The 14,270-nt window shown below is 36.9% G+C and overlaps 1 protein-coding gene across 6 annotated transcripts in view; it reads left to right on the plus strand.

Moving 5' to 3' along the window:
- PDLIM5 (PDZ and LIM domain 5) overlaps positions 1-14,270 on the plus strand; it is a 214,722-nt gene that overhangs the window by 121,234 nt on the left and 79,218 nt on the right. For all 6 annotated transcript variants that reach the window (XM_060011994.1, XM_060011995.1, XM_060011999.1 and 3 more), the window contains 2 exons: positions 4,507-4,679; positions 5,044-5,080. In XM_060011994.1, the coding sequence (XP_059867977.1) occupies positions 4,507-4,679; positions 5,044-5,080 (210 nt within the window). The remainder of the gene's footprint in view (positions 1-4,506; positions 4,680-5,043; positions 5,081-14,270) is intronic.

Below are 14,270 nucleotides of genomic sequence, written 5' to 3' on the forward strand. Positions count from 1 at the left end.
GAATTGAGGCTACATGAGTGAATAATGTGCATAAACTACCGTTGGGTTTGATACTTTTTCTATGTTGAGTCGCTGGAGGATCTATTCTAACAACAAATCTGTATTTGTATAGTTTTCAGAGTGCTTTCAAATACAAAAACATACACCCTTACAAGAATTCTGAGAGATGAAGACATTGTAATCCATTTCACCATTGAGGAAAAGGAGGCTTCTTGGGGATTGCCGCTTGTCCAGGCACAGAGGAAGTGGGTGGCGTAGCTAGGGTGAAAAGCCACGTCATCTGACTTGTCACGTTGGCACAAATGCCACTGTGGTGTATGATGGGCTATTCCACTTGGGCACATTTTCTAAAATTCATGAAAATATCTGTTCAAAGTATTAAAATTGGCATCTTTAGGTTTTAACTAATCAACCCTCTGCTGGCTACCCCTTACCACATCATAGAATATTTCCCCCCAACTTCATTTTGACATAAAACTTCTTCCCTAAATTTTAAAATGTTTAAATATATATCTAAGATTTTATTCTGAGGTGATTCAGAGGAGGTTATTTTGAAAAACTGTTTCCCTACTATTTAAAATAGCAAGGCAGAGGAGAGAATGCTTTGCATTATGGTTTAGAGAAGACTAAATACCCATAAATTACTGAGATTAACTTAATCCTGCATCTCACCCCCACTCAGCAAAACTCAGCCCTTTATTGAGTTAATGAAACTGACTTTGACGTGTGGAAATACCGCTTAGCTACAATGCACAGTCTTAGTATTCAAACTGGTAGGCAGCTTTTCTCACTGCGTTTATAATGAGTAATTAGTTACTCTGACCAAACATCATTGCGGTAGGATTGATTCAACAATGCGTAGAGAAGCTGTGTAGCATTTTATACTTTCATCGTCTCTATACATAATAGAATGTGAATATATTTGTTTTTAATGATTTTATGCTTAATAGGCTATATGAATGAATTATGTCTTTCCTCTTTAGGTGCTATTAACCTAGTTCTTTTATCATATCAAACATGCCTTTCTGGGCAATAATTAGGTTGCTGATAACACAGAACTCTGGAGTTCCTCCAAGTGAGCTCTAAACTTCCTGGAATTTGCTTCTGAATGAGGGCGGTGGTAACGATGGACAGGGGAGAGTATGAAAATTGAGTAATAGACTATTATTTATGACCCACTGCTTCATATATTTTTCATCATAATCACTTCATTTTAAAAAATAAGAGAAAAGTTTCATATAGCATATTATTCCTTTATAATGTATGGCTCCGGATAATTTATGTGAGAAGATTACACTTGCTATTAGTAATGTATACTTCTTATCTTATGTGAGACTGAAAGATTTTCTCTTAGTCTGCTCTGATTTTAAAAGTGATTCTAAAATGATCTGTTTCTATATCTGACATCTTATTTATATTTTAATCTCTGCCTTTTATTAGGAACCATGGTAGGAATTTGGATTCACTCTAAAATAAATTTTGTAAAAACCTAGAAAAAAATTTTAAATAGTGAATCTTTCTTGGTATTAGTAACTTGAGACTTCAACTAGCATTAATATATAAAATATTTTTCAGTGTTTTTTGGAAACAAACAAATACAGATAAAACTGTTCTCCAAATAATAACAGTGTAACAGAATTTTGACTAACACTTGTTCATTTTTGTTTGTCTGCATTTACGTGATTATTTTGAAGCATGATGTTTGGTGTAATGTCTTCATTTTTTCGAATTTTGTTATTTCATTTTTTCTTCTTTTTTTTTGGCCTCATCTTTGTTGCCCATCATCCTGGGAACATCACTGTCTTCTCTACTCTATCACATCTTTCTGTGTGTGTGTTATTCCTCCTTCAGTAACCCTGGCACTGTGTAAGTACCTCATCAGTGGTTTCTTTTCTAATTTTCATCATTGTCTCTCTGCAACTTTTCATCTGGCTTTCAACTTAACACCATCACCAAATTTTGTTAGTCTCTTCTCATTGCTTAGAATTTTCAAATATATTAGGAGCCTAGGAAACTTGTTTTCCATGCTAGAAAGCTAAACCTTCAGAAAGATAGATTATTATTATAGACAGTATATACTGGAGTTAGAGATATGGTTGGGGCCTCCCGTGTTTAATATTTTTTAAAATTTTGAATAAATTTGCTAATTTTGAATGTATTCTGAAATAAATTGTTTGCTCTTGATAGTTGAATTTATATTCTATCCCAAATACATTTCAAAAAATCAAATTATTGAGATTATTCCCTTCTTTAATCATAGTCTTGAGAGTTTCAAAGGCAGTAAACGTTTAGAAACTTTCTATCACTTGACACAGACCTTAAGCTGTGGTGAATGTCACAAAAGAGTCTAAGACGCACTGTACTTTTCACAAGTGTGTTGTGGCTAAAAAATATTCTTAAGTGGTGACATTTTATTAATCTTGGTGTCTTAGCTTAACACTATTTTTTTGTATTTTTGTAGTCCAAACCCTTTGTAGAGGATAAAATAGTCTTATAGCTGAAATTGGCACCATTTAAGAGTAAACACTTACTGATTATAGAGAAATTTAAAACTATAAGTTTAGTAGCTTAAATATAAAGTTTTTCAAGTAATTGCATAAGATAAAGTGTTGTCTGTTTGGGAATCTGCCAGAGACAGTGTATTTATGAAATAGCGTATGTCTATTATTTTGTAATTAAAGAAAATTAGGTCTATTTTAAACAGGGTTAGGAGGTTTTGTTCAATATCAGTAAAAGGTATTTTAGGTATTTCACTCCTGGAATATTAAAATTTTATCATAAATAATAATTTGAATTACTATTAAAATATGCTACTAAATATACCATTAAATACTATTAAAATACTATTATTAGTATTATGTGTAAATACTATTGATTCTGTTCTTTACATATATGATGACGTGTAGTCTTAGAACATGCATTGCAAATAATTTTTCTAATAATCATAAAAGAACACATTATGTTACTTTGTGTTAGTGTGGAAAGCACTTTTACATACTTTACCTACCTTATTTATTCCTCAAAACAACCCTTTAAAGTAGATGCAATCCCCATTTCTCAGGTGGTAAAAATCGAGACTTGGAGAAGTTAAATGACTTGCATAAAATACACACTGAATGGAGGATGTATGCTTAGAACTACTACCTGTCTGACTGCAAAGCTAGTGTTAACGTTAATTCTACCATGTCACTGGGCAAAAACTGTTCTAGTGTACTGAGACAGTTTTTGATGGTATCCCTATTACAATGACACCAGTCACGTGGCATTCTGATAGCAATGTGATTTTTTAGCAGTGAGTTAACCTAGCAGGTGTTGCCACACACATCTGCACTCTTAGGGGACTTTCTCTGCTTGGATCTTGTGCCACTTGTCTGCTAGTCCAGGCTCAGGTTCCTTCTTCTCTTCTGAAACGAAACTCATAATTTAGTTTGCATTTATCCTATTTGGGGGGCGGGGTTGAGAAGGGAGGAGTATTTATAAAGTTACCTAGATCTTAGGTTAACGTGTTAATAAAATAATGTACATTGTAAATTCTGTAATATTGGTATTTATGCTTTCTTAATAGAAAAATGAATAGTCTTAGCAAACTCAAAGTTCTTGAACTCCGTAGTTTACACATCCCTTTCACATATATTATTTCATTTAATCCTGAGAACAGTGCTACTTTATATGTGATATTCTTATAAATGAAAAAAACTGAGGCTCAGTGAGATGGACTAGTCAAAAGTCATAGAGCCACAATTCATATCTTGATCTTTTGATGAATATTTCATTGGTTTCTGATAGACCACAGCTCTTTACAGCAGTGATCCTGCACCCAGCTTTATTTAGGGTTAGGGATATCTGTACACATAAATGAGAATACTGTAGAAAATAAGTTCTGACCCTTTTCAAAATTGTGTTTGGAATTGTTGGTTTAGCCTGTACTACACCATTCATGGCTTCTGGGCCCGGTGAAGAAATGATCATTTAATTTTGTGAAAGCCAACGTATTTTAGCAGCATATGGGTATTTAACAGTGGTTGTGGATGTAGTCCATATCTGCTTCGTTAGCCATAAGATGAACAATACCAGTAATTTTGAATTGTTTGATTTTAATTACTGTGGACTTTGCAATTTCTTGTTATTTTCCTTCTTTTCTTATTCTTTTCTTTTTCTTTTCTTCATGTTGAAATCTCTCTTCTGCTGCCTTCTTCTGTCAATTAAAAGGAAAATCCTACCCAAACGGTAACCTTTCTGTTGAATAGCCATCTATACTATTATTTTATATTAGCATATAAGTACCTTTTTTAAGACTAATTTAAAAAAATAACCTAGTCTACTCTATTTTAGAAGGATGCTTTCTTTTTTTAAGAAAAATTGTTACTGAGTATACTTGAAAAAGCAAAATACACAAAAGGAACATTGAGGATTAAATGTATAAGTTATAAATAATATGGGAGAAGTTATTTTGTTCTTAACATAATTATAAATACTTTAATCCTTTTTTTTCCTTTTGAACCCTAGCCCACCAAGAAAACACATTATGGATCGTTATACAGAGTTTTATCACATACCTACTCACAGTGATGCCAGTAAGAAGAGACTGATTGAAGATACTGAAGACTGGCGTCCAAGGACTGGAACGACTCAGTCTCGCTCTTTCCGAATCCTCGCCCAGATCACTGGGACTGAACGTAGTAAGTGAATACCTAGGGATTCTAATGGATGAATATTTCTCTGCCACAGAGAGTGGCATTTAGACTGATGGACAGTTATTGGAAAATAGTAATTTTCCTGAGACAGTTTGCTTTTAAATTATGCCATGCATAGTGGTACTGTAAATAAGCAACCAGCTCAGGAGAGTTATATTGAAAAGTGTAGCAGTAGTAGTAGTCATAGTACTGACTATAGCATATAGCCAATGCCAACGTGATAAGGCACTTTTTTAGCGGCTCTGTGTAACTTGACCATTTGGTATTAATCGATACAGGTAATTGCTTAAGTGATTTTAAAGTTAAAAAAAAAGCAAACTGACATTGGATGTTGCTTATTTTATTTCAGTGAAAGAATATGAAACTGATAATACAAAGAAGGCAAAGTAAGTTGTCCTTTCTTTTGGTAAATTGAATGCTTTCCTTTTATGAATGGTCTCAATTTGTGGTTTTTCAAGTGAATGGTATGGCATTTTGTCTTTGCACCTAGGAGCTAAGCTTAACTTTGGTGCCTTTTGTGGGACTGAAATGTACAACTTACAGATTTTTAAATTAGTTGATGCTGTCTGGATTTTTTGTCTGTGGCTTGTTTTCTTCAGTATTGAAGTGAGTGGGCAGAAGGGTATATCTGGGGACGCTTCGCTAACACTACAGATGTTTGTGAATGAGTTCGTGTGTTATCTTGCAGTCGCTTTGTTTGGGGAAAAAAAATGGACGTTTCCAAGAGGGCTCTAGAGATTAATTTCTGTACTTCTAAACATGCTCTACCCTTGAAATCTTCTCTGTTAAACAAAACAGCTCTGTGAAATTAAGCTTTTGGAAGGCACGTTTTCTGCATGGTGATCTAAGTGTAGAAACCTTTTCTTTCTCTTTCTTGTGACTCTTCTATCACTCTCTTTTCTTCTTTCTTTTCTTTTTATTTCCGCAGGGAAAAGACACCCCTTCACGTCTTTAGTCCCAAATACACAAAATTACGTGACTGGCACCATGAAGTTTCAGCACGCGCTCTTAACGTACAGTGATTTATGAACCTTGCCCCAAGAGCAGCCAGCACATGCCTTTTCGTTCCCTTTTTCTTTTCCTCCAACTTCATAGCAAAATCCGTTTTAAATTTGCCTTATGAAAGACAAAATAGAATCTTTTCTATACTTCTCAAACCATTTCCTGCCATTGTGAAAACAAGGAGGATGAACACGTTTTGTGCTAGTTGGTAGCTCACAAATGTTAAACCGAGAGAGCGAAGTAAGGAGCCAGATTGATTCAGTGGATTTACATCTGTTTTTATTGTTATTATAGGAGTAACCTTGGAAAAGGAATTATTTTCGTAAGTGGAATCTGGTTGGTTGGTTGAAGCAGAGGTAGATGAGCAAATAATGTCCTTGTCTAATTTGGAAAATACTTCCTTTATGTTACTGCATTTCCCAAGGTTACTTTATTGTAAAGTTCATTATTACGTGATGTTCAAAGTGGGCTGTAAACGCTTCTAAGTAAGCAAATATGAGGAGGCAAGATAAAAGAGAAATGACTTTGTTAGAATAGAGTTCATTACAGATTTGGGTATTTTTGTAAAGCAGAAACTATTGAGGGTGACTGTCTGAAGAGCAGGAGGGCCCAGATTTGGCTCCCAAAAAAGGAAAGAAGAGAATTCTGCCCCTGTTTGCAATGGGGAAATAATGGTGTTCGTTTGGTTTCATTAGTTTTAAAAATCCTGTTTTCTACCAAAGCAATTATTTCTAAGCTGGTGGATGTGTTTAGGATATAGACAACTTCTAGGTATAAGCTAGTAAGTTGAAGAAAAGATAGCTTTGCTTTATTTCTAAATCAGGGGAAATGAACATAAAATAAATTGCAATATGAATGATTCTTTATGCAACATCAGAGAAATATTTTACTTAGTGATATAAACTATTATGGTTTTTGCTGTTCCAAGGAAGCTCTGTATTGGGCTTTACATGCAAGCTAAATATCTGACCAGAAATGCTTTCTGTCTTGTAATATAATGTATTATATATTAGATTAAATTCAATAATAAATGCATTTTGAAGTTTGGAAAAGTATTGTAATAAAGTTGCCTTTAACTTAGCTTTGTAGTTGTTTTCTGTTTCCTTGAAGCTAGTAACAAGCCTTTCAAGACGTACATTATCACTTTGGTAAAATAAATAATTCTCCTGACATTTAATTTGGACAACGTTTTTAATTTTGTGAGGTTGCTAAAATGTGAGTGTGGAATATGACAAAGATCCATATTTTTTTTCCTGCATTGTTTCATTATTTTACATAACGTCTTATGTGAGTAACAGGTAAGATCAGTTAGACTGGGGCACAACATAGAATGAGGCTTTGTGTGAAAATTATTACTGAAGCATCTTTGCTTGCATTCAAGGTTCCGTTTTTTTTTTTCCAGGTTTTCTTGATTTTAATGTCACTGTAAAGTAGGAAAACTGCCTGATAATTTTGAGAAACTAACATTAATTTCAGTTAGTGATTACTATTTAAAATTTGGCTTGCCAGATGCATTTTTTAAAATAATTCTAGGATTTATCTATGTTCATTTTTACTATATAATATATTACGATGTCTTTCTTTTAATTATATCAGTACTTTTTCAGATGCTTCTTATGATTTTATGTTTCTGACATCAATCCCAGTTACCACTGTGTCTCTGGCCTCTGTAAGAAAATCTATTTACTTACACCAGCTTTTCCTATACCCTTTAATTCTTCATTGATCTCAAAAGATGATTCTTGAAAGAAGAATCAAATTCTCATGAAAATAAATGGTCTGGGTAGAGTAAACATGGTATTTTACACCAAGAACCAAATTTCTAGAATAACTTCAGAGTTGAGAGAAAGAAAGAGCGTTTTAGGTAAATAAAAGAGTTTTTCCTTAATAAAGACAAAAGAATGTATATGCATGTATGTAGAGCTCTATAACTTGAAATAGGTGCAGTTGAAAATAGGAGTTTAATGCCTTGCCTAATTAAAGATAAAATACTTGATGTCTTACTGAAAGCATAGATTTAGGTAAATGGAGTGATCCACATTTGAGCATGAGGGTAAATGTTCAGCCAGGCTCGCAAAGGACATTCCATGTGACCCTGTCAGAGGAGAAATTCCTGTGCTCATTTAGCCTCCTGGGACATCTTATAGTCCAAGCTTAAAAGCTAGCCAAAACTTATAAAAACTTCTTGCAAAAATATTGTTGTAAGTCTAGTGACCTAATTTATAGCTTGTTTTTGTTTGTCTCTCTTATACAGACTTTCTTTATCACAGGCTTGTTTTTCATGTAAAATTAGAAAGTTACTCTTCAGAATTTTCAACAGTTTTTTTCGTGTAATATTTTACCAGCCGGAAGATAGAATGTCTCCCACACAGTCAGTCTTTTTGCTACTTGAAAAACAATTATCTGTGGAAACAGAAACCTACTCCTTTTATACATCATTATGCCCTTTAGGAAGACTCAGGTAAAAAACGTCTTAGCGAGAGTGTTTAATAAAAACTGTGGTGTTAAGAAAGAGAGTAGCAGTCCCTTCTTTTATTCATTTTTTTTTCCTGAAATATAGGATGAATTGATTTCCCAAGACAAATAATTTTGCAGTAGTTGTGCTGCTGATGTGGATTTAAAACCTTATAAATTGTAAATATTCATTTGTTGCCTGCATTCATTCTTTCACATGAATAATTACTGAATGCTTAAATTCCAGGGACTGATGTGTGCTAGGGATTCAGAAGAATAGCATATCAATATATAAACAAGATAATCTAAGATAATTGTGTTATCAAGATAATAAAATAAGTTAATATAAAGGAAGTTTGGCTTAGGTAGAGTGGGATTACTTAGATTGTGTGGATTTCTGAGGAGATGACCTTAATGCCATCACCTGAGGGAGGAAAAGGGGTCAACCATGTGATGGCTTGGGGTGAGTGCTCAAGGCAGAGGAAACAAATGTGGGAATCCCGAAGTGGAAAGGAGCATGGCGGGTTCACAGAACCAAAAAGACAGCGTGGCCCAAATATGGCATGTGAAGGGAAGCGTTATCCAAAAACACAACGCTTAACGTGTAGAGGCAAATAATATACGTTCCCAGTACTCTCCACAGCATTTTAAATGGGAAGTTGTCTAATTATCATATCTAACCACCTTCAAGTAAAATTAGAAAATGAAGAATCGGGGAGGTTATCAACTTGCTAAATAAAGTATACCCACCTAGTTAGTGCCAGCCCTGGGCATAATGATCAACTTAATGCTTTTCCCATTGAGACCCACTGAAGTCCTAGAAATGTAGTAGATGTTGGTAACATATTTGTAGGGAACAGAATGCCCCTTAAACACACATGAAGTCACTCAAAAACAAAACTTTCATGTGTAGAAATGTGACATACAGTGCTCTCTTCATAATTTAGTGATGAATTTGACAATTTAGTCTTCTCTATAAAAACCTGTCTTGGTTTTCACATGTCACCTCAGCTCCAGCCACCCATCCCCTCCTCCAAGGCCGCAGTCTCCGTGAGTAGCTGCCCACATGCAGTGAATTGAGGGTCGGGGGGAGGGTGGAGAGGAAGCCTGGTCGCTGTCAGGCCGGCTGACTGGGGAGGACCTTGCTGGCTCTGTTAGGTCCTGGTTTGGACCTCAGTTGTATCCATTCTCTTCAGCGTGGGCCTTGTCTTCACCTTCTCATCATTCTCTCCGTCTGGGACACTTCTCATCCCTTCTCCTACATTTTGAAACCAGATCACAGACACTATTTAGGGAGATCATTAAAGTGAAAGATCAGTTTAGGGTAGCCTGAAACGTGTATGGAAGTCAAAAGAAAGACACTTTTCTTTCTCTCAAGTAAAGGATGTTTGTGCTTTACATCCTTACATCAGAAGCACCCTGGGAGTAATGAGTAGGTAAAGGTATTTCTATTATAAATAACTTTTGTTTCCTACCTTGGTGTTTGTAGGGTTTTGTTCTTTATCCTTGCAATAAAGCAAGTGTACTGGCAAAACAAAAGAAAGAAATCAAATATAATCAGGGCTCTATGAATGAATGAAGGAAGGAAGGAAGAAGCTTCAAGACAGAAAATTAAGATTAACTCTGAACAAATGTGATAAGATCTTGGAACTGGTGAGTGGCAGGATAAGTTTTGTAGCAGTAATTTTCCATATGCCATTTTTAGAATCACACGTGTTAATCATTTAATGGGTCATGTAATATGTTTTATTTGAGCACCTCTGCCATTTCCTTCACATCTTTAAAAGTTTACCTCTAGTTCTTCTCTCCTGTGGGAGACGCTGCTGCTGAGCAGCCTTTGGAAATGTGTAAGGGGATATTACAGATCTTACAGGGTCAGGAGAGTGCTACTGGGGGACCAGGGGGACCAGCCGTCTTGCAGTGCTCTGAGTAATCCCATGGGATCGAGCGTCATCTGCCCGAACGGCCAGTGCTGGGCCCCAGAGAATGCGGGCCAAGCGCAGATGCTCCCTCATCCCAGCTCCCCTGCTGCCTCCTGAGCCCGTCGCCTGCACATCCTTTCCCGCAGCACCCCACCCCCACCCCCAACCCCAACCCTGCCCCCAGCCCCAGCCCTGCCCCCAGCCCCAGCCCCACGGCGGAAAGAGCCTCACTTCTGAAGTAGCAGTTGTGCCGTTTTTACCACTCCCTGGCACCTCCGTTTCTAATTTGTACTGTGGATACTTGTCTGCATGTCCTAGATCTCCCGACTAGAGTACGAGCTCCTTGAATACCAGAGTCTCCGTGTAATATAAATTGGGAGGAAAAGGCATTCTAACAGGCATGCTACTTCTTTCTAGACATTTATACACAAAGAGATATGTAAATATACCATAAAAATATAAATATTTACGTATGTAAATACAGTTGCCCCCTGAACACAGTGGGGGTTAGGGGCGCCAACCCCCGTACAGTCAAAAATCCACATATAACTTTATAGTCGGCCCTCCCTCTCTGTGGTTCCACACGCGTGGATTCAACCAAGCATGGATTGTGTAATACTATAGTACGCATTTAGTGAAAAAAATCCACGTATGAGTGGACCAGTGCAGTTCAAACCCGTGTTCTTCAAGGGTCAGCTGTATATAAATATACAAATTCAGTTTGAAGGTGGGTGTTAGGAGTGTAAGCTTCATGTCTAGTGAACTACTTCTTAAATTACAAATATTCTATATTAGTCAGCTGAGGCTGCCATAACAAGATACCCAAACTTGATGGCTTAAACAACAGAAATTTATTTTCTCCCAGCCCTAGAAGCTAGACGTCTAAGACCGAGGTGCTCGCAGGGGTAAGTTTCTGGTGAGGCCTGTCTGGCTTGCAGGTGGCCACATTCTCGCTGGGTCCTCACATGACCTTTCCTCCAAGAGCTCTGGTGTCTGTCTGTTCCTCTCCTTCAAGGACACCAGTCATTTTGGATTAGGGCCTCAACTGTTATGACCTCATTTAACCTTGATTACCTCTTTATAAGCCCTGTCTCAAAAATACTATTGCATTAAGGGTTAGGGCTTCAACATGCATCTGGGGGAGGGACACAGTTCAGTCCACAATACACACCAGCTACCGTTCTGTATTAATATTCATTTTGGCTGATGAGCATTTAAGAAAAAGTTATTCTGCAGTAGAGTCACTGACTTAGACCCAGTTGAAAGTAGCATTGTTACCTCTGTTGTGGTGCATCCTCTTCTAATTTGGTGACAGGTATTTGTCTCCATGTCCTGTATACTTAACTAGAGTATAAGCTTTTTTAACACAAGTTGTTGTAGTCTTCACCACCCCCCACCCCCATATTTGGTTCTAATTAGCACTTACTAATGGTACCAACTGTATATAATTGCATATTTCTCCAATTCCCTAATTGTTAAATTTTAGGGAGATTGTTTACAATATGGTCTATGTAACTTTTAATCTAATAAAAAGTCAACATAAGGTCATAAAAATATCAAGGCATTAATATCTATACTGAAGGTAAAGTAGAATCATACCTAAGCTGCTTGAAAGGAGAACTGTGCTCTGGACAATGTAACTGGCAAAAGTTGATGCTTTTCCCTTGGTATTATCTGTTGAGTAGTCGTGCAAGGTATTTTTTTTTTAATTAAATGAACGTTTGTTCCTTAATCCATCTTCCTTTGTGTTTTTGATCTGTTTTGACATGAATAGCTCAGTGACTCCTGTGAGGTGACAATACCTGACTAATTTTAGAAACAGGCAAATGAAATGCTTAGTGCTGTGATTGGAACAACCAACAGAAATTTTTATCATTACTAAGGAAACATTTAAAGTTAAGAGTCTAATCTAAAACATTGATTAAAAAGAAACAGCTGTTCCTGCAGCTTGTAGACCCTCAGGCTTAGAGTCATTTGGAGTTGGCTGGACTATGAAAACACTGAAAGTTACAGCTGCTGACCCATCCAAGAGAACATAGAACCCCTGGCCTGATTGGATGGATTTTCCTACCAGCATTGATGAAACCCATTCTACAATCTTCTTAACTGGTGAGTCATCCACCAGAGAGCAGAGAGCAGAAGCAAGAAGAACTACAATCCTGCAGCCTGTGGAACAAAAACCACATTCACAGAAAGACAGACAAGATGAAAAGGCAGAGGGCTATGTACCAGATGAAGGAACAAGATAAAACCCCAGAAAAACAACTAAATGAAGTGGAGATAGGCAACCTTCCAGAAAAAGAATTCAGAATAATGAGAGTGAAGATGATCCAGGACCTCGGAAAAAGAATGGAGGCAGAGATCGAGAAGATGCAAGAATGTTTAACAAACATCTAGAAGAATTAAAGAACAAACAAACAGAGATGAACAACACAACAACTGAAATGAAAACTACACGAGAAGGAATCAATAGCAGAATAACTGAGGTAGAAGAATGGATAAGTGACCTGGAAGACAGAATGGTGGAATTCACTACTGCGAAACAAAATAAAGAAAAAAGAATGGAAAGAATTGAAGACAGGGGCTTCCCTGGTGGCGCAGTGGTTGAGAGTCCACCTGCCGATGCAGGGGACACGGGTTCGTGCCCCGGTCTGGGAGGATCCCACATGCCGTGGAGCGGCTGGGCCCGTGAGCCATGGCCGCTGAGCCTGCACGTCCAGAGCCTGTGCTCCGCAACGGGAGAGGCCACAACAGTGAAAGGCCTGCATACCGCAAAAAAAAAAGAAAGGAAGACAGCCTAAGAGACCTCTGGGACAACATTAAATGCAACAACATTCACATTATAGGGGTCCCAGAAGGAGAAGAGAGAGAGAAAGGACCAGAGAAAATATTTGAAGAGATGAGAGTCGAAAACTTCCCTAACATGGGAAAGGAAACCCAAGTCCAGGAACCGCAGCGAGTCCCATACAGGATAAACCCAAGGAGAAACACGGCGAGACACATAGCAATCAAATTGGCAAAAATTAAAGAAAAAGAAAAATTACTGAAAGCAGCAAGGGAAAACCGAAAAATAACATACAAAGGAACTCCCATAAGGTTAACAGCTGATTTCTCAGCAGAAACTCTACAAGTCAGAAGGGAGTGGCATGATATACTTAAAGTGATAAAAGGGAAGAACCTACAACCAAGATTACTCTACCTGGCAAGGATCTCATTCAGATTTCATGGAGAAATCAAAAGCTTTACAGACAAGCAAAAGCTAAGAGAATTCAGCACCACCAAACCAGCTGTACAACAAATGCTAAAGGAACTTCTCTAAGTGGGAAACACAAGAGAAGAAAAGGACCTACAAAAACAAACCCAAAAGAATTAAGAAATGGTCATAGGAACATACATATCGATAATTAGCTTAAACGTGAATGGATTAAATGCTCCAACCAAAAGACACAGGCTTGCTGAATGGATACAAAAGCAAGATCCATATATATGCTGTCTACAGGAGACCCCCTTCAGACCTAGGGACACATTCAGACTGAAAGTGAGGGGATGGAAAAAGATATTCCATGCGAATGGAAATCAAAAGAAAGCTGGAGTAGCAATACTCGTATCAGATAAAATACACTTTAAAATAGAGAATGTTACAAGAGACAAAGAAGGACACTACATAATGATCAAGGGATCAATCCAAAAAGAAGATATAACAGTTATAAATATGTATGCACCCAATGTATGTATTGAGGAGCATCTCAATACATAAGGCAACTGCTAACAGCTATAAAAGAGGAAATCTACAGTAACACAACAATAGTGGGGGACTTTAACACATCACTTACACCAATGGACAGATCATCCAAACAGAAAATTAATAAGGAAACACAAGCTTTAAATGACACAATAGACCAGATAGATTTAATTGATATTTATAGGACATTCCATCCAAAAACAGCAGATTACACTTTCTTCTCTAGGGCGCAAGGAACATTCTCCAGGATAGATCACATCTTGGGTCACAAATCAAGCCTCAGTAAATTTAGGAAAATTGAAATCATATCAAGCATCTTTTCTGACCACAATGCTATGAGATTAGAAATGAATTATAGGGAAAAAAGTGTAAAAAACACAAACACATGGAGGCTAAACAATACATTCCTAAATAACCAAGAGATCACTGAAGAAATCAAAGAGGAAATCAAAAAAT

This window comes from Delphinus delphis, chromosome 5, assembly GCF_949987515.2.
Source record: "Delphinus delphis chromosome 5, mDelDel1.2, whole genome shotgun sequence".
NCBI classification, from domain to species: Eukaryota; Metazoa; Chordata; class Mammalia; order Artiodactyla; family Delphinidae; genus Delphinus; species Delphinus delphis.